This window comes from Oryctolagus cuniculus, chromosome 17 (assembly GCF_051225735.1).
Source record: "Oryctolagus cuniculus isolate XC-2025 breed Fujian yellow rabbit chromosome 17, ASM5122573v1, whole genome shotgun sequence".
Taxonomy (NCBI): Eukaryota; Metazoa; Chordata; class Mammalia; order Lagomorpha; family Leporidae; genus Oryctolagus; species Oryctolagus cuniculus.
This window is the reverse complement of record NC_142883.1, coordinates 16644195-16671529: the sequence shown is the minus strand read 5'-3', so window position 1 is coordinate 16671529 and position 27335 is coordinate 16644195. Positions and strand designations below refer to the sequence as shown.

The following is a 27335-nucleotide window of genomic DNA, read 5'->3' as shown; positions in this document are numbered from 1 at the left end:
AGATGGCCGCAATGGCTGGAGCTGTGCCCATCTGAAGCCAGGAGCCAGGAGCTTCTTCCAGGTCTCCCACGCAGGTGCAGGGGAACAAGGACTTGGGCCATTGTCTACTGCTTTCCCAGGCCATCGCAGAGAGCTGAATCGGAAGTGGGGCATAGCAGAGAGCTAGATTGGAAGAGGAGCAGCCAGGACTAGAACCGGTGCCCATACGGGATGCTGGCGCTTTCATGCCAGGGCTTTAACCCGCTGCGCTACAGCACCAGCCCTTCCCTCAAATATTACAACATAAAATCAGATTTAAAATAAAATAGCACTCTTTCACTTCCCTTCATTTGTCTAAATATCATTTGGTCAAGATTATATGTGAGCCTAATTTAAAGAATTGTACAGCTTCTTGAAGCTTCTTACAAAAAAAGTTGCCCCCTGCTTGATCTTGCATCAAGCTTCTCTGGAGATAAGCTTTTTAACTGAGACTTATCTTTATAACATGTTTATGTTGCTACTTGTTGATTTTTAAAATGCTGTTTAATTTATTTGAAATAGTGACAGAGAAAGAGAGGGAGCGAGTGAGAGACAGAGATAAACCCAGAGAGAGTCAAAGAGATAGGTCCTATTAACTGGTTCACCCTCGAAATGCCTCAGAAGCTAAGGCTAGGCTGGGCTAAAGTCAGGAGTTGGAATCTCCATCTGGATTTCCTATATGGGTGGCAGAGAATCAAGTACTTGAGCCATCACCTACCACCTCCTAGGAAGCTATAATTGGGAGAGGATCTGGAATGGAATCCAGTACTCTGATGTGTGATACAGGCATTCCTAGCAATGTTTTAACTACTGTGGGAAACACTTACCCTGCCACTTGTTGATTTTTAAAATTTTAATTAGATGTAGTAAACTTCCTACTTTGAAAGATGAGGATTTACTTCTGTTTAATTTTGTATGTCCCCAACATACTTAGTCTTCTCTACACCCATCCATTGTCCCAATATAGTTATATAATAATTTGGTTTATTTCTTATGTAGTACTTTTATTAACATATCTATTAAACACTATTCACAGCTGAGCCATATAATATTTTATGGTTAATTTCTTTTTTGTGTGTGTGCAACTTTTTTCCTTTTTTGATTTGATTCCTAATGAATTTTTTGAAGTCTGTTCAATTTGCCATCATTACCTGAAAGTTTCAGATTTCATTTTGAATTCTAGTTTTTTCTTCTCATGCAGAAGTTTTTTCATCTATTTTTACCACTTACATAGATGTCACTGATAATCACACATCTATTCCTGTGCACAATGTAGCATTTTTTTTACCTCTTCTTTATCTTTACTTTTTTCTGTTAGTTATTTTTCTAAGAAAAGAGTGTTGTCTCAAAATTGTAATTCTTTCAGTTTGCTAGACTTTTCTTCATATAGCTTGAAGTGCTATCTTTTGCTGCATTAACATTTAGCATAGTTGTGTCTTCTTGGTGAATTGACTCTTTTAGCATCAAGTAATTATTCCTCTTTATCACTGGAAATTTTCTTTGCTCTGAAATCTGCTTTATTTATTTATTTATTTTTTTTGACAGGCAGAGTGGACAGTGAGAGAGAGAGACAGAGAGAAAGGTCTTCCTTTGCCATTGGTTCACCCTCCAATGGCCGCCGCGGCTGGCGCGCTGCGGCCGGCGCACCGCGCTGATCCGATGGCAGGAGCCAGGAGCCAGGTGCTTTTCCTGGTCTCCCAAGGGGTGCAGGGCCCAAGCACCTGGGCCATCCTCCACTGCACTCCCTGGCCACAGCAGAGAGCTGGCCTGGAAGAGGGGCAACCGGGACAGAATCCGGCACCCCGACCGGGACTAGAGCCTGGTGTGCCGGCGCCGCTAGGCGGAGGATTAGCCTAGTGAGCCGCGGCGCCGGCCTGAAATCTGCTTTATTTAATATTAACATAACCACTACAGATTTGTCTTAGTTCATTTTCTTTTACTATAACGAAATACTCAAGATTGGGTAATTTATGAAGAATTGTAAATTTAGTTGTCTCATAATTCTTAAGACTGGGAAAACCAAGAGCATGGTGCTGGCATCCTCTTGGCATCTGGTGAAGGCCTTTTATTGTATCATCACATTGCAGAGGACATCATATGGCAAGGCAGAACAAATGTGCTAGAGTTGGTCTCTTCCACTACTTAAAAAAACACTAATACTGTTACAGATGCTCCACTTCAATAGTAGTTACTTCCCAGAGGTCCTACCTCCAAATACTACAAACTTACAAATATGGAGATTTGGTTTCCAGCACATGAACTTTGAGAGATATATTTAAATCATAGCAGCTTTTCTTTTCATTAGTATTTGCATGGTATATATTGTTCATCCATTGCTTCTAATCTTCCTATATTAATATATTAAATGTATTTTATAAATCACATGGAGTTGGGTGATGTATTTGTATTCATTCTTAAAACATCTTTTAAATTGGAGTGTTTAGTGACATGTAATTATTGATATATTCAGATTTAGGTATACTGTGTTTTTTTTATTTCCCCCAACTTTCTGTGTTTTTAAGCATATTTTAACATTCCTTTAAAATTTGTATGTTACTATGTCTGTATTTTCCAGTTATTGTTCAACAATGATACTGTACATACTTAACCTTTTACAAAACACTAAAATATTTTCCACATCAAGTGGAACATAGAAATTTTACTACTAATGTCCTTTCACTTTCACCCCTTTATATTGTGATTTTCTTATGTATTATAAAATAACACTTATAATTTTGCTTTGAATCATTAAATATTAATATAAAGCTCTCAAGAGGAGAATAGTCTATTTAAACAAGTTGTTACCATTCTGTTTCTCTTCCTTTATTACCTACTGCTTAGATGTCTTATCTGTATTATTTATTTACCTTTGTTTAAAGAATTTCTTTTGGGGCTGGCTCTGTGGCATAGTAGGCTAAGCCTCCACCTGCAGTGATGGCATCCCATGTAGGCACTGGTTCATGTCCTGGTGGTTCCTCTTCTGATCCAGCTGTCTGCTCTGGCCTGGGAAAGCAGTAGAAGATGGCCCAAGTCCTTGGGTCCCTGTACCCACGTGGGAGACCTGGAGGAAGCTCCTGGCTCCTGGCTTTGGATCGGCCCAGCTTCGGTTGTTGTGGTTGTTTGGGGAGTGAACCAGTGGATGGAAGACCTCTCTGTCTTTCCTCTCTGTAACTCTCCTTTTTGTCTGTAACTCTCAAATATATGAAAAAATCTATAAAAAGGAATTTCTTTTAGTAATATTTTTATATCAGATATATTAAAAATGAATTATCCTAGTTTTTCCTTATCTGAGACTGTCTTTATTTCTCTTGCATTCCTGAGGTTGAATTCTGGGTTGATGGTTATTTATTTCATTATTTAAAATTATTTGTTCCATTTACTTCTGACCTCCATTATTCCTGATGAGATATCTGATAGTATTCATATCATAGGATGTGTTTTTTTTTTTTCTGGTTGTTTTCAAGATATTTTCCTTAGCAGCTGGTATTATTGCACAGTGGTTAAACTGTCACTTATAATGATATCATCCCATATTGGAGTTTGAGTCCCACCTACTCTGCTTCTGATCTAACTTCCTGCTAATATGCCTAAGAAGGCAGCAGAAAATGGCTCAAGTACTTGTGGCTCTGCCACTCATGTGGGAGACCAAGATGGAGTTCCTGGCTCCTGGCTTCTGCCTGGGCCAGACCTGGCTGCTGTGGCCCTTTGGGGAGTGAACTAGCAGATAGAAGATTCTTCTCATTCTCTGTCACTCTGCCTTTCAAATAAATATATCTATCAATTGTAGAGATTTTTTTACATCCTTGGTTAAATTTATTCCTGGATATTTAAGTGTTTTTGGTAGCTATTGTGATAGGACTGATCTTATAAATTCTTTCTCAGCCAGAAGTTGTTGGTGTTTAGGAATGCTATTGAGTTTTATGTGTTGATTCTATATCCTGCAACTTTGCTGAATTCTCTTATGAGTTCTAATAATCTCTTAGTGGAGTCTTTTGGTTCCCCTGTGTAAAGGATAATATCATTTGCAAATAGGAATAATTTGACTTATTCCATTCCAGTTGTATTCCTTTGATTTCTTTTTCTTGCCTAATTACTCTAAACTTCTAGAACTACATTGAATAATAGTGAGAGTGGGCATCCTGTCTGGTTCTGGATCTTAGTGGAAATGCTTTCAACTTTTCTCTGTTCAGTACAGTGCTGGCTGTGAGTTTGTCATATATTGCCTATATTATGTTGAGGTATGTGACTTCTATACCCATCTTAAAAGATTTTTGTCATGAAAAGATGTTATATTTTATCAGATGCTTTCTGTTCATCTATTGAGCTAATCATATGGCTTTTAACCTCCATTTTGTTGAGGCTAAAACATTTATTGATTTACATTGATTTACATATGTTGAACCAGCCCTGCATCCATCGCTGGAATAAATACTGCTTGGTCAATGTCAATAATAATTCGATGTATTATTGGATTTAATTTGCTAGTATTTTATTGAGAATTTTTGCATCTATGTTCATCTGCGATATAGGCCTATAGTTCTCTTTTTTGTTGTATAATTTTCTGGTTTTGGAATTGAGGTAATGCTGACCTCATTGAATGAGTTTGGAATGGTTCCCTCCATTTAAATAGTTTTTAATTATATAAGAAGCATTGGTATTAAGTGTTCCTTAAATGTTTGGTGTAATTCAGAAGTGAAGCCATCTGGTCCTGGGCCTTTCTTTGTTGGGATGCTCTTTATTACTGATTCATCTCAGTGCTGGTTTTTGGTCTATTCAGGTTTCCTATGTCTTTGTGCCTCAATTTTGATAAATTATATGTGCCCAGAAATCTATCCATTACTTCTAGATTTCCCAATTTGTTGGCATATAGCTATTTGTAGTAGTTCCTAATTGTTCTTTGTGTTTCTGTGGTATCAGCTGTAGCATCTCCTTTTTCATCTCTGATTTTTAAAATTTGGGTCTTCTCCCTACTCTTTTGGTTGGTCGGGCCAATAGTTTATCAATTGTGTTTATTTTTTCTTTTTTTTTAAGATTTATTTTATTTATTTAATAGAGTTACAGAGAGAAGCAGAGACAGAGAGAGAGGTCTTCTATCCACTGGTTCACTCCCCAGATGGCCGCAATGGCTGGAGCTGCGCCGATCTGAAGCCAGGAGCCAGGAGCTTCCTCCAGGTCTCCCATGTGGGTGCAGGGGCCCAAGGAACTGGGCCATCTTCTACTGCTTTCCCAGGCCATAGCAGAGAGCTGGACTGGAAGAGGAAAAACTGGGACTAGAACTGGCACCCATATGGGATGCCGGAGCTTCAGGCCAGGGCATTAACCCGCTCTGCCACAACGCTGTCCCCGATTTTGCTTATTTAAAAAAAAATAGCTTGTCATTTCACTATATATTTGTATGTTTTAAAATTTTTATTTATTTATTCTCTTTTATTATTCATTTCCTTCTATAAATTTGGGGTTTGGTTTGTTCTTTTTTTCCCTAGGACATTTTGAGCATTGTTAGATCATTCCAATTTCTTGATGTAGGCACTTATTGTTATAAACTTCCCCTTCTATTTTTTTAAGATTGATTGATTTATTTGAAAGTTAGAGTTACAGAGAGAAGGGAGGAGACAGAGACAGATACCTTCCATCTGCTGGTAAACTTCCTAAGAGGCTGCAAAGGCCAGGGCACAGCCAGGCTGAAGCCAGGGGCCAGAAGATTCATCTAGGTCTCTTACATGGGTGATGGGGGCTCAAGCACTTGGATCATCTGCTGCTGCTTTTCCCAGACCATTAGCAGGAAGCTGGATTGGGAGTGGAGCAGCTTGGACATGAACTGGCACCCATATGGCATGCTGGCTTGTAGGCGGCAGCTTTACCCACTGTGCCAAAATGCCAGCCCCTAAACTTTCCTCTTGACACTAGTTTTGCTGTATCCTGTAAGTTTTGATATGCTGTGCTTTAATTTTCATTCATTTCAAGGCATTTTTAATTTCTGTTTTATTTCTTGTATGACCCACTGCTCTTTTAGGAGCATATTGTTCAGTCTCCATATGTTTGTATATTTTCTAGATTTTTTGTTGTTGTTAATATACAGCTTAATTCTGTATTCTTCAGCTGTGGGATGGAATGTTCTGTAGATGTCTAGTAGATCCATTTGTTTTATAGTGCAGATTATGTCTTTTTTGTTGTTGTTGTTGATTTTTTTGGTCTGGATTATCTCTCCATTAATGAAAATGGGATGTTGAAGTCTTGCATTATTATTATATTGGAGTTTATGTCTTCCTTTAGATCCATTAACATTTGTTTTATAAATGAATTTCCCAGTTAGGATATTGAATTAATATTTTTCCAAATATGTTATTTTATGCATATTCTTGCCCTCTGTTTATGAAGGCTAAAAATACTTTGGAGAGTAATTACTTGTAATGTTTTTTATAAATAAAAATTTCTCCCCTGCAACTTTCTCATAGTTGTGCACTGATATAACTACGGGATTTTTATCTGTATTAGCTTGTTATCTGTTATCTTTCTAAATTGGGCATAAATAGCAACTATGTGCTTCAGTAGGCTACTACTTTTTTCCAGTGTGTCTTTAAATGGCTTCCAATGGACATATTTAAATATATTAAAACAACAGGCGGGCTGGCGCCACGGCTCACTAGGCTAATCCTCCGCCTAGCGGCGCCGGCACACTGGGTTCTAGTCCCGGTCGGGGCGCCGGATTCTGTCCCGGTTGCCCCTCTTCCAGGCCAGCTCTCTGCTGTGGCCCGGGAGTGCAGTGGAGGATGGCCCAGGTGCTTGGGCCCTGCACCCCATGGGAGACCAGGAGAAGTACCTGGCTCCTGGCTCCTGCCATCGGATCAGCGCGGTGCGCCAGCTGCAGCGCGCCGGTGCGGCGGCCATTGGAGGGTGAACCAATGGCAAAGGAAGACCTTTCTCTCTGTCTCTCTCTCACTGTCCACTCTGCCTGTTAAAAAAAAAAAAAAGGCTATATTTAGCGAGTTAGTAGTTTAGTGTTTTGATCATCAGCTCTGTTTATTAGTTTAACTTGCTAAACTCTTTTATATGTTTAAGCAAATGGAAATTTCCTGAATGGCTTTAATGATATTATTACCTGAAATTTTTGAACTATATTGCAAATTATAAAGATAAATGAAATAATTAAATATGTTTCTCTTACCTAGCAATTATGGATGGGTCAACCTTGGATGAAACTGCTTCAAAAAGAAAGTTACCAAGTGTAGCAGAACGCTATTTAAAACATAAGAGGAAAAGAAGTCTACCTTCCAAACTGTCTGAATCTTCAGGATCCAAAAAGCTGAATAAAACCCCCCTCCAGCATCATAGTAAATTAATGGGGGAAAATGATGGCTTTGAATTTAAAAGAGCAAAAAATATATGGCAAGGAAAAAAATTCCTGGGTGGAATTGATAGCAGTAACACAGGATTCCAGGAACCATATCCATTAAATGTTATAAACTTACAAAAGCATTCAGAGAAGGCTGAATTTCCTGACTCAAAAGTTACACCACAAAGCTTGAAGAGTATTACAAGCCTCAATAAGTCCCTGGGTAAAAGTGATATTTCTAGTATTCCCAAGCTTCAGAATCCAGCTCTCAGAAAGCATCTCAACCTCCTAAAACAAGTTTCTTCTAAAGACAAAGCTGCAGTTAATACTCCAGGTCAGTACCTACGTCAGGTTCAGATTATAGGTCCTTGAGTTCATCAGTTATCACAGAAATAAGCAGAGTGAATCAGTTATTAAATGTGAGCTCTTCAATGATTAATATCAGGGGAATTACCACTTCTGATACATGGCTAATGTATGTAATGCTGTGGTTTTGATGGCAGTTGCTTTCCAGGTGTCTCTTTTAAGGGAGACTAACTTTAAGAAACTTGTTCAGTGATTAATTGGAGTCATTCGAGTTCCCTAGAAAGTAGAGGACCTGTTTTCCTCAAGAAATTTTTATTTCATAAAAATTTATACAGGTAGAAAAATTTTAAAAATTTAAACAGATAGGTAGGAAGTGTGTGTCATTTTTTTTCATACAGTTCCATTATTTAAACACATAATCGTACTTCAAGTATTATCTCTTATGGAGAATATCAAGAGAAAATAATTAATTTGGTACATTTCAGATCTCTAAGACTTTATGGTCTTCAAAGATGAGCAATGGTTTCCCAACTAATATAATGTTCTATCCATTTGTGTTACTTCCATAACAGAAGTGCTGTGTATGAAATCTAGCTAAATATTCCTTCCTATGCCCTTTGCTTACGTTAATTAAATCATGTTTATTTTATTTGAAGAAGCTTACTGGCCTTTTAAAAATTGGCATTTAATAGTGAATGTGATGGTTTAAATGAATGCTTACTGAAAACTTTAATCATTCTAATACATAATTCAAGTTACTCAGTTAAAAAAGAGATTCTCTATTAAGGAGGCACAGGTATGTTCATTCTGTTTTCTTTACCAATGCACTGCTGTTATTCTGTGCCTCATTTTTTTTCCTGAGTGTTCTTTGTATTTCAATTAAAATTAGAGCCTTAGGATAAAGGAATAATGCAACAGTAGATATTTGGCTAGTAGGCAGAAGAGGTGTCACTAAAGTCCAATGATGTCACTTACCACTGCTATAATTAATCTTCTCTACACAGAAAAGTATTAAATAATTTATTGGGTATAAATTTCCCAAATAGATGGACAATAATTGGGAATCTTTGAAATATAACTGTTTTAATAATTTAAATTAATTTTTTTCTAATTTTTCATTTAAAGTGATTTTATATTCATGAGAGTTGTACAGATACTAAAGACATTTTCCTATATATTTTTATTTAGTTTTCCCAAGTATTAGGATCTAATATAACCACAATACAATGGTTTAAACCAGGGAATTAATACAATACAATTATATAAGACTATTTACTAATCTGTAGATATATATTCAAATTTTGTCAGTTATTCTATGAATATCCCTTTTCTGGTCCAGGATGTCTGATCCAGGGTTACACATTATATTTAGTTATCATGTATTCTTAATCCTCTCCAATCTGGATGCTTCCTTAATGTTTCATAACCTTGGCATATTTGAAGAATATTGACTAATTATTTTGTATAATATCCCTCATCCCTCATTTTAGATTTTCCATATATATATATATATAAGATTTATTTATTTATTTTTTAAAATTATTTATTTATTTATCTGCGAGGTAAAGTTACAGACAGACAGAGGGAGAGACAGAAGGAAAGGTTTTCTATCCACTGGTTCACTTCCCAAATAGCTGCAATGGCAGAGCTGAGCCATTCTCTTCCTTTGCTGACTTAATCAAACAATGATGAGGTTTGACCTCTTCAATCTCATACGTGCCCCCTTCTTTACATCCCAAGAGTCAGTGCCTTAGTGCAACATATCATTTTTAGCCAAGATTACTACATGTTTCCAAAATGTCTCCTTGTTTCTAAACTTGGCCTCCTTTAATCCTTAGCATGATACCTATTATAAAATATAAAATTAATCATGTTATTTATTTATTTATTTATTTATGAGGCAGAGTTACAGACAGAGAGAAGCAGAGACAGAGAGAAAGGTCTTCCATCCGCTGCTTTTCTCCCCAAATGGCTGCAATGGCTGGAGTTGGGCTGATCCGAAGCCAGGAGCAAATAGCTTCTTCCGGGTCTCCCTTATGGGTGCAGGCGCTCAAGCAGTTAGGCCATCTTCCACTGCTTTCTCAGGACATAAGCAGAGAGCTGGATCAGAGGAGGAGCTGCCAGGACACGAACCAGCGCTAATATGGGATGCCAGCATTACAGGTGGTGGCTTTACCTACTGTGCTAAAATGCCAGCCTCCCTTTATACTTTTTTGTAAATAAATTGCAGCTATGCATTTTGGCCAGAATACCAGAGAAATAATTATTATGCTCATCTCATAACAGGAGGCTAGTTATGTCCATGTGTATCTCCTTATGGATATTATTTTTTGAAGTTTGTAAACTAAAAACATGGTGCAATAAATTTATGGGAAAGGGGAGAACTTTTAATTTTTGTTTAGAGTTCTGGAGTTAAACAATATATTTGATGTCTTGGACTTCTTTATATTTTAATGATAAGCAAGAAATATTGACTCAGTTGCTGCAACAGGCTGTTCTTCCAAACAAATGGTTTATAAACATTTATAGTATTTCAAGACAGTTTTGGGTTTGAGCTGTAAGAGAAAGATAAAATATAATGTAAGATAGAATAGGAATAAAGAAAGAAAAGTAGTTTTTCTATAAGGTAATATTTACTAGATTAAACTTGTTCTCTGGTTACTAGATAAAGATTTTAGGTGCCAATCTTTGCTTTAGAAGCATAAATTCTGTTGCTTAGTAATTCCCTCTATATTTTGAGTTTTAGAAAATGTCTGTGAAGCTATCAGTGAATTCCGAGATTACATTGCTGCAGAAGAACTTCAGTCCACTTTGCCTTCAACAGGAATTCCTACATTAGATGAAGAGTTCCAGAAGAATCTGGCAAAAACTAGAGATGGTGAGAGACTGATAATAACAACTCTTTTTTGAGAAAATTAGATATTTTTATGGGATAGTATTAAATATTAGAGAAATTTTTCTTAATTAGGAGTGGGACAGAAAATGACCCATTCTAGAGAATATTCAGAAAGAGCAGATATAAAAATGGAAAGTAGCTGAAGGAAACATATAGAAACTCTGACCTAGAGGATTGGTTTAGCAGGGCTATGCTTTTCTTTCTTTCTTTCTTTCTTTCTTTCTTTCTTTCTTTCTTTCTTTCTTTCTTTCTTTCTTTCTTTCTTTCTTTCTTTCTTTCTTTCGAAGATTTTATTTGTTTACTTGAAAGTCAGAGTTACAGAGAGGCAGAGGCAGAGGCAGATGCAGAGGCACAGAGAGAGAGAGGTCTTCCATCTGCTGGTTCACTCCCCAGATGGCTGCAACGGCCGGAGCTGTGCCGATCTGAAGCCAGGAGCCAGGAGTTTCTTCTGGTCTCCTACGCAGGTACAGGTGCCCAAGGCCTTGGGCCATTGTCTACTGCTTTCCCAGGCCATAGCAGAGAGCTGGATCAGAAGTGGGGCAGCCAGGACTCTAACTGGTGCCCATATGGGATGCCGGCACTGCAGGTGGTGGCTTTAACTGCTACATCACAGCTCTGGCCCCGGGGCTATGCTTTTCATATCTCAGGATTGTGCCATTTGGACTCTTCATCACTACTTGTGGCTATGTCTTCTAGGGTAGGATGGATGGGTAGTAGGAGAAGTTGTAGATAGGTTCAGGCAGTAAGACCACAATATCCAATGGTACAAGAATCTATAAGCAAACATCCTAGGGATTCAAGAAGAAATAATTGGAGGGTCCAAAATGTGGAGAGAATTTAGAGCTAGTGATAATCAAAGCAATCTGTTGGCCTCTAGATGTTAAATAGCATATCTCAACCACCAGCCTAAGTTCAAGATAGAGTTTAAGTTTCTAGGGATGGTTTTTGTATTAAAGAATTTATTAGTAACTAAGACATTTCTACAACATTTCAGTTAAAGAGAGGAAAGAGGCGACATTTTATGCAAACACTGACTTAGGTATAATATCAGAGATGAATTTTGAGAATCTGGCAGCAATTTCTTGGCTAAAATAAATAGGAAAGGAGATTTAATTAAATAAAATATAAGAGGATTTCAAAATATTCATGGCCAAATTAGAATTAAAAGGTAAGCTTATTTTGGTGCAAAAATTTGAAGTTCATATACAGTTTTATCAGAATAAGCATTTTCTAAGACCTTGTTGAATAATTCAGGGTGTATTATGAAAAAACTGTGCATATATTTCAAATTTTATTTGCCCCAAAATAAACATCTTTAATTCACTTTCTTACAAGCATTTTGAAGTTCCCTTTTATATTTATGGAATGAGTGATACTTTAATTATTGAGCTTTTTTGATGCTTGTCAGAAATGGTATGGTCAGAAATGGTATGGTCATCAGAAATGGTAAGGTTTATTGGACCACCTGGATATGAAGGGTAGCAATGGGGATAATTGAGTTTGTCAGGGCTAGTTATTAATGCCAAAGTGTCTTAACAGATAACAAATAGAATAGATTTTCATGATGCTGTGAAAGATTTCCTTTCTCCTGGTTCATCAGGACATCTTAGTTTTCCCTATTTCAATCAGGAACTTAGTACCTAGTTCAGTTCTTTGCATGTAATAGATACTGAAAAAACAAGGGCTATATTTCACTTATTTTTGTGTTTTTCATCCCTCACATAGTTATTTGCACTAAAATGTTCTCATTAATTGTTGAAATGAACAGATATAATTTAGAAAGGCTCATCTTAGGAGACAGAAGAAATAAGATGATGAAATTATGGGTCAAATAAATTTTTTAAGAGTTGTATTAAAATGTGAATATACTAAGAAGGCTGACATCCAGGGGCTGCCTCTGAGCTCACCTCAAGGGACCTTCCCGTTCCTGACAGCCTCCAGAACTGGTTTCCCTAAATGACATCCATACCATCTATGTTTGGATCCTAACACCACCCATTGTTTCTGTCCCAGGGAACAGTTGGGGTCACCACATTGACCTTGCCCTCCAAGTCACACATTCTGAGTAGTCCATCAAGAGAGGCCTTTACAGAGTCTGGGCTGATTCAACTTCCCCTTCCATGGATCCCACTTAGCATCCCAAGCAAGCTGTAAAAATATGGCTGCGGTAGGCACTACAAAATGAAGTCTCTGCCTTCCGCAGAATATGCCACTTCCTTCCCTCCACACAGTCACAGACTCTGTGTTTATCTCAGGACATAAGAAACTTTGGAGCCCTGTTGTTGCCATGCCTTACACACTAAAGATTCATTTCAGGGGTAGCCACCAATACATTCAGAGTCCATATGATGTGAGGCATGGATCTCAGCTGAGTGCTGCCCTGCTAGGTACTGCCATGGCAATTCTGGTAGGTAGTAGGCACTATTTGTTATCCATATTTTACAAAAAAATTAAAAAAGATTGAGAACGGCTGGTAACATGCCTTGGATTGCATGAGCAGTCTCTACATCTGTCTGGTTCTACAACCCATGCTCTTAACTGTTATGCTCTTCCATGCCTCCATAGATAGAAGGTCATCTTGACCGAATCTAAGAATATAAATTTATGGAATCTTTCAAGGGTTTCCCTTCCACACTTAGCCACAATTTCCCCAGATTCTTCATTTGGAAACTCAGAGCTAAGGAATCAGAACTTATTCAATAACATTTTCAAGAGCAATTACATTCTGAGTTCCAGTTGATATCCCTGGGAAATGTATGCTTAAAAACATTCATTAAAGCATCTGACTTTGAAATAGGGCAAATGTGAAAGCTGTTGCTTTTACTTCTGGTACAACTATTTGCATGTCATTGATTCATATCAGAACTGAAATGAGTTCAGAGACAGTTGCCCCTTACTTTAGGCACTAATTGGACCACAGCAAACACCCACCAAAATAGGACTAGACAAAGCCTGGAGAGCAAGTGTTCTTGCCAAAGCTGCACATGATAGGAGATCTGGGAAAGACCCCAGGTTAAAATCATTAAGTAGTACCTAATGGCTAAGGATGCCCTTTCTGGATCCATTCTGAGTATACAACCTGTTCTACTACTTAACCAGTTTAGGTGACTATGGAAAAGTGATTTATCTTCTCTCAACCTAACTTCCATCATCTGCAAAACAAGAAGAATCATAGCCAAACCCTACAGTGTTGTAGGAATGTCATGAGCTAATACTCATGAGTAAAGTGATTTATACCAGGATAAACAGCTAATGAACGTATGCTACTAGTATATTATTGTTATTAACATTGCATTGACTATCACTAACATGTAGTAAATCATTTTAAATGCTGCTGATTTCCTTATCTCAAAGGCTTAAAAATTATTCTTCATCAAGTGAACAAATAGCTGGGTGTGTGAGATGGAAACAGGCAAAAGATAATGAAAGTACCCAAATCACATGAAAGATTAAAGATGTACTTGTACAATATCAACAAAATTAATAAAGCAACTCATTAATGGAGAATGGGACTGGGAATGGGAGAGAAAGAGGAGGAGGGGTGGGAGGGCAGGTATGGTGGGAACAAACATTATATTCCTAAAGTTGTACTTACAAAATTTGTACTCATTAAATAAAAGATTTCTTGGGAAAAATGTGAATATACCTTTTGTGTAACAATCAACAGAATATGTAATCTGAACTCTGTATTTTACAGAAAGTGGAATGGTGAAGTTAGATGACTCTTTGAGTACTGTCTCCAAGGAACAAAGTCTTCTTGAATATGATGGTAGGTAGGAAATGCATTTTAAAATAATTTGAAGGGAAGAACAGTTAGGTTGAGAATTATGTTCAATATAAATGGGCTTGCTTTTGGATAGATATTTAATATTCCTGTGGCTCTTAGACAAGTCAATGGCCAGCTTTTAAATTTTGCTCTTTCAAGATAATAATAGCTAAACTGTTTATCTCACAGAGTTGTCATCTTGTTTTTACAAACTGAAAAATGCTGTATAAATGTGCTGTTAATACTAATGATAATGAGGTAAAAAGGTAATTAACTCTATTGATGGAATTGATGGGTGATTTGCTATTTGAATTTTTGTAGGGAACTTGCTTGAATGAAATATCAGTTTGGCTCACCTGTGTTTTAGAATGTTTTTTGAAATAGAATTACAAAGGTACAATTTACATACATAAAATTCACACATTCACTGATTTGTATTAAATTTATAGAGTTGTGCAACCATCACAACAATTTAGGTATTTTTGTTTTGCTCACAATCCTTTTTTCTTTTTAAAGATTTATTTATTTATCTGAAAGTCAGAGTTACACACAGAGAGAAGGAGAGGCAAAGAGAGAGAGGTCTTCCATCTGCTGGTTCACTCCCCAGTTGGCTGAAATGGCCGGAGCTGTACCAATTCTAAGCCAGGAGCCAGGAACTTCTTCCGGGTCTGCCACACAGGTGCAGGAGCCCAAGGACTTGAGCCATCTTCTACTGCTTTCCCAGGCCATAGCAGAGAGATGGATTGGAAATGGAATAGCCGGGACTTGAACCAGCACCCAAATGGGATGCTTTACATGCTATACCACAGTGCCGGCCTCTACAATTTTTTTTTTTTACAGACAAATATATTTTTAGTAAGATGAAAAAAGAAATGAACATTATTTATATGCTTAAGATAATCTTTTGGTCTCTTTCCTAAAGATTCCCAGATGAGTAAATATTAATAGAAAGAGACTTCCCTTTATACCTAATGAAGAGCCTTGTTTTAAAAGCTACATTTTCATTTTTTATAGAAAACTTATTTAATAAATATAAATTTAAAAAGTACAACTTTTGGATTATAGTGGTTCTTCCTCTAATAACTACCCTCCCACCCACAAACCATCCCTTCTCCTAGTCCCTCTCCCATCCCATTCTTCATTAAGATTCATTTTTAATTATCTTTGTATACAGAAGATCAACTTTATACTAAGTAAAGATATCAACAGCTTGCACCTACATAGATACACAAAGTATAAAGTACTTTTTGAAGACTAGTTTTACCATTAATTCTCATAGTATAACACATTAAGCACAGAGTTCCTGCATGGAGAGCAAGTGCACAGTGACTCCTATTGTTGATTTAACAATTGACACTCTTATTTATGACATCCATAATCACCCGAGGCTCTTGTCATAAGCTGCCAAGGCTATGGAAGCCTCTTGAGTTCACAAACTCCGACCTTATTTAGACAAGGCTATAATCAAAGTAGAAGTTCTCTCCTCCCTTCAGAGAAAGGTACTTCCTTCTTTGATGGCCCGTTTTTCCACTGGGATCTCACTCACAGAGATCTTTCATTTAGGTCATTTTTTGCCACAGTGTCCTGGCTCTCCATGCCTGAGAAACTCTCATGGGCTTTTTAGAAAATCTGAATGCTTTAAGGGCTGACACTGAGGCCAGAGTGCTGTTTAGGGCATTTGTCATTCTTTGAGTCTGCTGTGTATCCCAAACATTTCATTTGTTATTTCTGGTGGAAGTAAAGTAAAGTATTAAACATATTTTTTTAAGATTTATTTTTAAAAAATTTATTTGAAAGGCAGAGGGAGAGGGAGAAGTAGAGGGAGAGGGAGAGGGAGAGGGATCTTCCATTCAATCAAGGGACCCAGTGACTGTGAGACTGAGGTGTGATTCACCCTGCAACCAGTTGCAGTATCCTTTTCACCCTCCTCCATCCCTGGACAGACAGTAAGCAGCCACAGGACTGTGTCTTGGGACTCAGTGTTAGGCTAGTAAATTCCAACACTGGGAAGATCCTAATGCCAGTGCCTGTTTAGGGACTCTCTGGATTTGCCCCAGTATCAAGTGGAGATCTATGTCCTGTATGTGCCATAATGCTAACCTCACATGTGCCTGGTATGCATGCACTCCCAAGTTTGCATGGGGTCTGGTGACTGTGAGAGCCAGATGTTACTTACCTAGTGCCTGCCTGAGCAGCTAAGGGACTACTTCCGTCTAGGCATACAGCAAGGAACCACAGGGCTGCTTAGGGACCCAGTGCCAACCTGGTAAAACTCAACATTGAGCAGATCCTAATACCCCATCCATGGGCCAGTGCCCGCAGGACCACTAGACCTGCTCTGACAATCACTGGGTCCCTTAAAGTCTTGGGGGCACATGCCAGACCTGCTTGAGACTTGTGGCAATATGTGCCAGAGTAAGTCCATTATGCCTGATGTTGGGCAAGTCTAGAGGCTTAGTCTGAATAGCACTGGCCAGGGATGTGGGTGAGCAGAGTAATTGGGGCTTTATCAGATGCTGGATCTCAAGGCAATGGACCTGCGTCTGACACCCAAGGCAAGATCCTTTCACCTCTCCTGTCCACTGTGCAGTAGCTGGAGTCTTTCTCTGCTTTCTCTTGGGAACTGGAGGAGGATTGGTGGGATCACCTGGCTATCGAGGGTTCAAACCCTCAGTTTGCAAGTACGGACCTGGATGCAGGAGCTGGGGTCTCAGTTTGAAAATGCATTTGAAAAAAAACTTTTATTAAACATTTCATTTCAGAATAGTTTTAAATTTGTAAAACAAAAATGGTAAAACAATAATACAAAGAGTTCTCATATACCCTACAAATAGCTTCTCTTATTATTAACATCTCATATACTTGTCACAATTAATGAACTACATCTAGCTTCTCCTACTTTTTTTTTAATCCAAATCCTTCTAACTCTCCCAATCCTCCCAGTCTCTAGTAATCAACATTCTGTGTTCTGATTTTTTTCAGCTGTCACTTATGAAGTAGACTATGTGGCATTTGTCTTTCTGTCTCTAGCTTATTTAGCAGAAAGCTGCATCTGAAACATGGAAGAGCCAGTACTCAAACCAGGAATCCTGATATGGGGTACTGGCATCTTAAGCAGTGAATTAAGTTGCTGTGCTACAATTTCTGCCCCCCCACATCAGTTTTTGTATGTGAATACCCAGTTGTCTCAATACTATTTGTTGAAAGACTATCCTTTCCCCCATTTATTTGTCTTGGAACTTTTGTTGAAAAATCAGTTGATAATAAATATGAGTTTATTTTTGAATTCTAAATTGTGTTCTGTTGATGTATATTCCTATTACTGGGCCAGTATGACACAGTATTAGTCAGGTAGTGTAAAGGCCAACTTTGTTGTTTTTCAAATCGTTTTGGCTATGTTAGGTGCTTTGCATTTCCATATATATTTTAGGATTAACTTGACCAATTTATTGCTAGAGCTTTGACAGAGATTGGGTTGAATTTAGAGGTGAATTTGAGGAGATTTGCCTTGATGATATTGAGTGTTCTAATTCACAAACATGGAATGTTTTTCCATTCTTATAGATGTTTTTAAATTTTTCAGCAATGTTTTAATTTTCAGTGTGCAAGTCTTACGTTTCTTTTGTTATGTTAATCTCTAAACATCTTATTCTTTTTGATAACAGGAATGGAATTGTTTTCATATCGAAGTTGTTTATTGCTATTACATAGAGATATACTTGACTTTTGTATATTTATCCTATTTCTTAAGACCTTAGAAAACTTATTTGTTCTAGTAAATTTTTGATTCATTATTGTTTTCTATGTATTAGGTCATGTCTTCTGTGGATTAAAATAGATCTACTTTTTCCTCTCCAATTTGGATGTCCTTACTTTTTTTTCTCTTTTCTTATTATACTTACTAGACCTCCAGGATAATTTAAAGTTGAATAGAAAGGATAAGATTAGACATTTTCTCTTGCTCCTGATAGTGGGAAAGCAGTTAGCTTCTTACAATTAATATAGTTTTAGATGTGGAATTTTATTTTCTTTCTTTTTTTAAATGATTTTATTTATTTATTTGAGAGGTAGAGTTACAGACAGAGACGGGGAGAGACAGAGAAAAAGGTCTTCCATCAGCTGGTTCACTCCCCAAATGGCTGCAATGGCTGGAACTGGACCAACCCAAAGCCATGAGCCAGGAACCTCTTCTGGGTCTCCCCTGTGGGTGCAGGGATGCAATATTTGGGCCATCTTCCACTGTTTTCCCAGGCCATAGCAGAGAGCTGGATCAGAAGAGGAGCAGCTGAGACTAGAACTGGCACCCACATGGGATGCTGGTGCTGGAGGCAGAAGCTTAGCCCACTACACCATAGTGCTGGATTCAGATATGGAATTTTTATAGAAACCCTCTGTCAGGTTGAGGAAGTTTTTCTTTTTTCTTAGTTTGTTGAGGGTTATTATTAATTCTTGTTGAATTTTATCAAATACTGTATCTATTGAAATGATCCCATGGTTTTTAACTGAAACATACTTTAATGTTTACTTGAAGTCCTGTAATTTTTCAAAATTTCTAAATTTGGATTAATTTTTTTATTTGATTTACTGAAAAGTTCAGCGGCAGATATTTGGTGTAGCAGTTATGATGCTTCTTGGGCCACCTGCATCTCACATTGGAGCACCTGAGTTGGAATCCTGACTCCACTCTCAAATCCTGCTTCCTGTCACTGTGCACTGTGAGAGGCAGCAGGTGATGGCTGAAGTGGTTGAGTTCCTGCCACTCATGTGGGAGGCCCATTTTGAACTCTTGGCTTCTAGCTTCAGAAATACAGGCATTTGAGGAGTGGACAGTGGGTGGGTGCTCTCTCTTTTGGTTTCTCTCACTCCACTTGCCTCTCAAAAAATAAACATTTAAAAATTGTAAAAACTTCAGAAAAAATTATATTCATTAACTTAAAGTTTAAATTTGGATTTTATGTAGATTTTAGCATGCTAATAATTTCATTCCAGTTGTTTCTTTTATAGTTAAGTAAATTCAGGATTATCATCTTTACACGATGTGTTTGCTACCTCAGCTTATTAGCATTGGTTGGATTACTTCAGAGTAGTGCTCCTGTAGTTCTTGCTATCTGTAACTAGTGATTCTTTGACATTTTTTTTTTTTGCATCTGTCCCTTTGTTTTGTACTACATCAGACTTCTGTCACACTGGACATCACTCTAATTGATCAAAGAGGATAGCGAATGGTCACTTCCCTATCTCTCTTCAATTTCATACTGCTGGGGTTCATGTTTCAAACTTGAGGCAGACATAATATAGTGCCTCTCCTCTCTTTTTTTCTGAAAGATTTATTTATTTGAAAGGCAGAGTTATATATAGAAAGAGACAGAAGAAAGGAAGGGAGGAGGGAAGAAAGAGAGAGAGAGAGAGAGAGAATGAGAATGAGAATATGAGTCTTCCATTTGCTGGTTCACTCCCCAGATGGCTTCTAGACTTTGCTGGTTCACTCCCCAGATGGCTTCTAGACTGTTCTCAGACTTTGAGAAGAGAGAGTATACTTCTCTCTAAATGTTATGCTTAGCCAAGAGAGCTTTCAGGTGTATAGCTCTTTAGATGCACCTGGATCAAGGAAGAATTTTTTTTTTTGGTAGCAAAATAAACTTACCTTTTAATTCCATTTCCCATGAGCTTTTTCGAGTTTCTGTGTATGTGTGTGTGTTATTATTTCTTACTGTCCCTTCAAATTGTTTTTTTATTGCCATAATTTAAAAAATTAATTATCACTTAATATTTGTACTTATTTATGGAGTTGGTGTGATATTTAAATGCCCACATATGATGTGTAACAATGAGGTCAGGGTAACTGGCATATCCACCACTTCAGACATTTATCATTTCTTTGTGCTCTCTGCTAGCTATTTTGAAATATTCCTTCCAATGATTTAATATATCACCTTTACTTTGAAATTTTAAAATTAAACCAGATGAATTCCAATATGATCCCCTTCAATAATTCGATGTATTTATAATTTCTATTTTTAAGATGTATTTATTTGAAAGAGTTACACAGTGAAAGAGAGAAAGAAAGAAAAAGAGAGAGAGAAAGAGAGAGAGAGAGCGAGCGCGCGAGAACTTTTCACTCCCCAAATGACCACAGTGACTGAGTGACTGGGGCTGGCTGGGTCAGGTTGAAGCCAGGAGCCTGGGATTCCATCCAGTTCTCCCATGTGGGTGCATCTTCCCCTGCTTCTTGGGCCATCTTCCTCTGCTTTCCTAGGTGCATTAATAGGGAGTTGTATCGGAACTGGAGCAGCTGGAACTCCAACTAGCACTCACATGAGATACTGGCATTGCAAGAGGTGGCTTAACCCACTATGCCACAACACTGGCTCCTATAATTTCCTTTAAGAATACTTCACTAGATAATTAAAAATCAATCTTAATGAAGAATGGGATGGGAGAGGGAGTAGAAGATGGGATGGTTTGTGGGTGGGAGGGTGGTTATGGGGGGGAAAACCGCTATAATCCAAAAGTTGTACCTTCAAAATTTATATTTATTAAATAAAAGTTTTAAAAAAAGAATGCTTTCACTATAGTAAAAATTTATCAGCTTAAATTTGATGGAGGAAATGCTGCCCAAGTTTATGAAGTATGAATTGAAAAATATTATAAAAAGATATTTAGTGAAGGTATTTCTTTTATTTTTTATTTTTTTGACAGGCAGAGTTAGACAGTGAAAGAGAGAGAGACAGAGAGAAAGGTCTTCCTTTTTCTGTTGGTTCAGCCCCAAAATGGCCACCACGGACGGCGTGCTGCGCCGATCCGAAGCTAGGAGCCAGGTGCTTCCTCCTGGTCTCCCATGCGGGTGCAGGGCCCAAGCACTTGGGCCATCCTCCACTGCCTTCCCAGGCCACAGCAGAGAGCTGGACTGGAAGAGGAGCAACTGGGACAGAATCCAGCGCCCCAACCAGGACTAGAACCCGGGGTGCCGGCGCCGCAGGCAGAGGATTAGCCTAGTGAGCTGCAGTGCTGGCCAAAGATATTTCTTTTTAATTTTTTTTTATTTATATAAGGGAAACAAATTTTATATATTACTGTTTTTCTTCTTAAAATTTTTTATTTGTAAAAGGGGACCAAATTTCATGATTTCATATATACAGTTTTAAGAGCATAATTATGCTTCCCGCTGTACCCTCCCTCCTTCCCTCATTGCCACTCTGCCTCCTTCCTTTCTTATTTTTCTTTAATTTTTACAATGATGTACTTTCAATTTCCTTTATAATATATAATCCTCCACTAAATAAAGAATTCAAAAAGTAGAAATAAAATCATTGTAGAAAAGTTATTTCTAAGTAATAATATTTACATTTACAGAAGATAAGCTAAATTAAATTTACCAACGATCAAACCACATATGCAACAAACCTTTATCTCATTTTATAATTTGGGATTGAGAGTTTTCTGCTTCTTTTTCTGCCACTGAGAAATAAACTACTATGGAATTTTACCTTGGATAAATTGGGGAAATATAATTTTTTTAGGTGAAGAGATTTATGTAGAGTAACAGAACAATATATTTTGACTGACTTTAAACTTATTGATTTTCAGTATTATGTAAGATTCTGGTTATGCTTTTAGTTTAACATTTCTGAAGTGATTTATATTTTTTAACAGTTTAGAACTATAATTCATCTTGTTACTGGTATTTTCTTTTTTACTTATTAACTTGCTGCTTTGTTTTTAGCATTGACTGATGTTATTAAAGCCATTGATAAAATTAAAGATGGACGTGTTGGTTATGCAGATTTAAATAACTGTCTTCAGAATTTTGGAGTTTACCTTTCTAAGCCAGAATTGGAGAAGATTGGGGAGTTGACTGAGATTGATGGTAAGTGACACATTTTGAGACAAACTGAAAGTTTGCTATTTTTTTTTTCCCTCAGATTGATTCTATTAAATCTTGTGTTTGGCCTTAGGAAATTTAGAATTTAAATAACCAACTCTAACATTTGGAGTATTATGAAGAATTATATATAATCAAGGAATGGTGTTTTCTAAAATGTTTAATGACTTCTGTAGTATTCTGTAGTAAAATGTCATTGTGAATGGTAGCTTGGGTGGAAGAGATCTTCTAATCCCTGATTTTCTATTTCTTCTGTGACCTTAGGAAAAACTGTATTATCATGTATTATTATTATTATTTTTTTTTTTGACAGGCAGAGTTAGACAGTAAGAGAGAGAGACAGAGAGAAAGGTCTTCCTTTTACCGTTGGTTCATCCCCAAGTGGCCGCTACGGCCAGTGCTTTGGGGCCAGCGCACTGCGCAGATCCGAAGCCAGGAGCCAGGTGCTTCCTCCTGGTCTCCCATGCGGGTGCAGGGCCCAAGCACTTGGGCCATTCTCCACTGCCTTCCCGGGCCACAGCAGAGAGCTGGACTGGAAGAGGAGCAACTGGGACAGAATCCAGCGCCCCAACCAGGACTAGAACCTGGGGTGCCGGCGCCGCAGGCGGAAGATTAGCCTAGTGAGCTGCAGTGTCGACCCCGTTAATTAAAAAAAAATTAATTAAATTAAAAATATTTTTAATTTGAAAAATAAGACACCGGTACTTCACTGACATATCTTACTGAGTTGCTGCAAGACCAAGACAAGATAATATATTTTAAAAGTTAAAATATTGTATACTTTGAAGGGACTAGAAGGATTTTATACATTTTCTTAGTGTTCTTCAGGTTTTTTTTTTTTTTTAAGATTTATTCATTTGAAAACAAAAATGAAGAGAGAATGAGAGGGTGAGAGAGAGACAGAGGTCTTCCATCCTCTAGTTCACTCCCAGATGGTTGCAATAACTAGTTCTGTGGGGCTGCCGCCAGGAGCCAGCAACTCGATCCTGGTCTTGCACATGGCAGGGGCTGAAGTACTTGGGCCATCTTCTGTTGCCTTTGCAGGTTAGCAGGAAGCTGTATCAGAAACAGAGCATCCAGGACTCAAACTGGCACTTCAGTATGGGATGCCAGCATCTCAAGTGGTGGCTTAACCTGCTGTGCCACAATGCTATAGCCCCAGGGTTTATTTTTTGCCCATAAAATTGAATTATATTTTCTCTGTATACCCATGTATTTTTATTGGTTAATATTACCTGATTGATTATATTTTCCTGGTTATATAACTTATTTTACATAATTTGATATTAGTGATAATAATTTAATCCTTAAAGATATTGAAGAAAATGTTTTTTCCCTTTAGATACGAAAACAGTGAATTTTAAAGAATTTGTTGATACTATGTTGAACAACACAGACCGCTTCTCTGAAAAATTACGTATGTAAGAACATCATGTCATGTGTTTTTGTGGATCAAACAAGTGGACAGGTTTTTAAAAAAGATTTACTTTATTTATTTGAAAAGCAGAGTGAAGAGAGATAGAGGATGAGATAGAGAGAAGAAATCTTCCGTTCTCTAGTTCATTCCCCAAATGGCTGCAATAACTAGTTCTGTGCCAGGCTGACGCCAGGATCCAGGTTCTTCTGGGTCTCGCACATGGTCGCAGGGGCCCCATGGGCCGTCCTCTGCTACTTTGCCAGGTGCATTAGCAGGAAGTTGGAATGGAGCAGCCAGGACTTGAATTGACGTTGCAGGCAGTAGCTTTACCCACTATACCACAATGTCAGCCCCAATTTGGCAGATTTTTAGAAGAGTATAAAATACTGAAAGAGCTAGTCATTGGACCAATCTTTAGGCAGCTGAATGTTTAGCTTCCTGCTACTATGTTTGTTATAATCTTCTCCATTATTGAATGCTAGTTCTAGAATAACTTCCCCATGCAAGTAAATTGAAAAGCTGTCATAATCTTACTTTTCATTCTCACCCTTGTGATAGAAAGCTAGAACCTTGTTTGAGTATGTAATGTTCATTTTTGGGGAAGGGTTAAAATGTCTTCTCACTTTGGGAAAGTGATGACATCTAGTGGCTGAGTACTAATATGCGGACTTTCTTGTGTCAACTGTTTTTTCAGTATTTGTTTCTGTCTTCCAATTTATTCAATAATATTTATGAGCCATTAATATGTATAGGCTTTATATTAGGCTGTAACTGTGCTAACATGAAAAATATAGTCTTACATTAAGAAGCTTACCATAAAGAAATGTAGGGTCATATGTGTATATATTTAATGGAATAAAGTTAACACTTTAAAATTGGGACTAAAAGTAGCATTGTATTATTTTATCTTTAAATACTTGGTAGTAGTAGATTCTAAGTAACAGTTATTTTTACCTCATAATATAAATCAATCAATCTTGTCTCCTATAAGACTGCACAACAATAAAGATGAAGAAATTATTTGTATTGTCATTTCATTTCTCATAGGAATTTCAATTTCATGGATATTAAAATTTTATTAGAACAGAGTTTTATATTATTTTTAATCAAATCTATGTTATATATTTTTCTGATTATTAATAATGCATATTTATATTTACATTTTCCCCTTTTTTTCATCAAACTGCTCAGGGCATACCTCCTTTACTGGTTCTATATATCTCATTGGTGCCTTCCACTCGTTTACTCCTCTACCTTCCCCTTCTCCACCATCCTCCTCTTATTTTTGCTTTTAATCCTTATCCAGTTAAATTCTTTTTTTTTTAAAAAAAGATTTTATTTATTTATTTGAGAGGTGGAGTTACATAGAGTGAGAGGGAGAGACAGAGAGAAATGTCTTCCGTCTGTTGGTTCACTCTCCAAATGGCCACAATGGCCGGAGCTGTGCTGATCTGAAGCCAGGAGGAGCCAGGTGCTTCTTCCCAGTCTCCCATGTGGGTGCAGGGGCCCACGGACTTGGGCCATCTTCTACTGTTTTCCCAGGCCACAGCAGACAGCTGGATTGGAAGAGGAGCAGCCAGGACTAGAACCGGTGCCCATATGAGATGCTGGCACCACAGGCGGAGGACTAACTTACTGTGCCACTGCAATGCCCCCCAGTTAAATTCTTGTTCTTTATATACCTATTTTGCTAAACTCTCTTGCTTCTTTGTGATTTTGTTACACCCATCTTGCTAAACTCTCAGCCCTAATTGAACCCTGCCTTCTTCTTGTGGTTGACGGCATTATTGGAGAAAAACCACAAGGAGAAGATTGTTCTGTGAAAAATCACAGCTGAGTAGATTGTTCAGGATACCACCAGAGCGTTTTGGTTATCAGTGTTCACTGTTTGCTAGCCTTCAGTGCTATCCAGGAATTATGATTTTTTTTTACAGTTAGCTATTCTTCCACTTTTTGAAATAATTATTTAAAATTTCTATTCTCTCAAACTTCCAAGCCTATCCAAACCCTTACCTCTCTCACATTTAACAGGTAACTTTGATTTATATAGCAAACAGAAATCTACCTCAGTTTTGAGGACAGTAAGAAATTTTCCAGTATTTTCTTCTAAAAGTTTTAAGGATTTTCATCTTTTAGTCTTTATTTTACATGGAATTGTTTCTTATGTATCAAGTGAAATTGGGATCCAACTTATTTTTTTCCCCATAATAATAATTAGCTGTGTCACTTTTATGTTAATTCCTATGGAACTTTTGTATTATTTTATGTTAGGTTAGGGTTTGGAATTTTTGTATTATGTAAATTGTTCAATTTGAAACCTTGCATCACATTCACACACGGTAGCTTTGAGATTTAGATTATCACTAGAGGTGTTTTTTCCATGTCCAGACTTCAGGAAGAACATGCTTTCTTCTTGAATGTGCCTGGAATGGAAGCCAAAGTATTTTAGTCATAATTTTGCAGACAGGAAGACTTTCCAGAGTCCTGGGTTTATGACGGCATCTCAATTATAACTTTAGACTTACATGCACCACATTAATAGTAATGTTATATTAAACTTATATTATTGTTACTTGTATTTCAGTGCTGATGATTTACCAGTACTGTTCCATATACTTTTTATTTAACTCAATGATTTTTCATATCAACTCTAGTATGTTTATTTTATAAATGAGAAAACCAAGATACAGAGATCAGAAAAAAAGTAAATCCCTACATAGTGTCATACAGCTGGTAAGAGGTAGAGTTAAGATTAGAGCTCAGATATATCTTGCTTTCTTAACTTCCACATCATACCATCTGACCACTGTGGCATCAGCTCAGGTATATACATATTTAACAATTCTTCCTCATTTCTGGCATTTGGTGACTTTCCTTTCTTTTGAGCTTAGCATCCAGTTGGTTAGGCCCATAACTTAAGAATCCTCTTTGTCCTCTTTCCCCCTCTTATTGCCCTAGCTCCACTGCTTCTACTCTCCTATCCAACTCATTCTCCTTCCAATCCATGATCAAATTCTATTTTTATTGATATTTTAAAGTTTGGTATATAGTGTTTTTATTTGAGGTTGAAGGGGAATCGAGCTATTTTTAGTGTACTATACTACCAATTCTTTTTTTTTTTTAAGATTTATTTATTTATTTATTTGAAAGTCAGAGTTACATAGAGAGAGAGAGAGAGATCTTCCATCAGATGGTTCACTCCCCAAATAGCTGTGACAGCCGGAGCTGTGCTGATCTGAAGCCAGGAGCCAGGAGCTTCTTCCGGGTCTCCCACGCAGGTGCAGAGGCCCAAGGACTTGGGCCATCTTGTACTGCTTTCCCAGGCCATAGCAGAGAGCTGGATTGGAAGTGGATCAGCCGGGTCTCAAACCAGCGCCCATGTGGGATGCTGGCGCTTCAGGCCAGGGCATTAACCCACTGTACCAAAGCTCCGGCCCCACCAATTCTGTCTTTAAAAACATGCATTCTGGCCAGTGCCGCGGCTCACTAGGCTAATCCTCCACCTGCGGCGCCGGTACCCCAGGTTCTAGTCCTAGTTGGGGCGCCGGTTCTGTCCCAGTTGCTCCTCTTCCAGTCCAGCTCTCTGCTGTGGCCCGGGAAGGCAATGGAGGATGGTCCAAGTGCTTGGTCCCTGCACCCTCATGGGAGACCAGGAGGAAGCACCTGGCTCCTGGCTTGGGATCGGCGCTGCACGATGACCGCAGCACGCCGGCCGTA

The 27335-nt window shown here is 37.8% G+C and overlaps 1 protein-coding gene across 1 annotated transcript in view; it reads left to right on the top strand.

The window, feature by feature from the left end:
* The window catches only part of LOC149121110 (EF-hand calcium-binding domain-containing protein 13-like), a 119496-nt gene that overhangs the window by 66939 nt on the left and 25222 nt on the right, over window positions 1-27335 (top strand). Inside the window, exons 10-14 of the mRNA XM_089318020.1 lie at window positions 7188-7685; window positions 10404-10535; window positions 14251-14322; window positions 22043-22186; window positions 23544-23618. Of these exons, the coding sequence (XP_089174146.1) occupies window positions 7188-7685; window positions 10404-10535; window positions 14251-14322; window positions 22043-22186; window positions 23544-23618 (921 nt within the window). The remainder of the gene's footprint in view (window positions 1-7187; window positions 7686-10403; window positions 10536-14250; window positions 14323-22042; window positions 22187-23543; window positions 23619-27335) is intronic.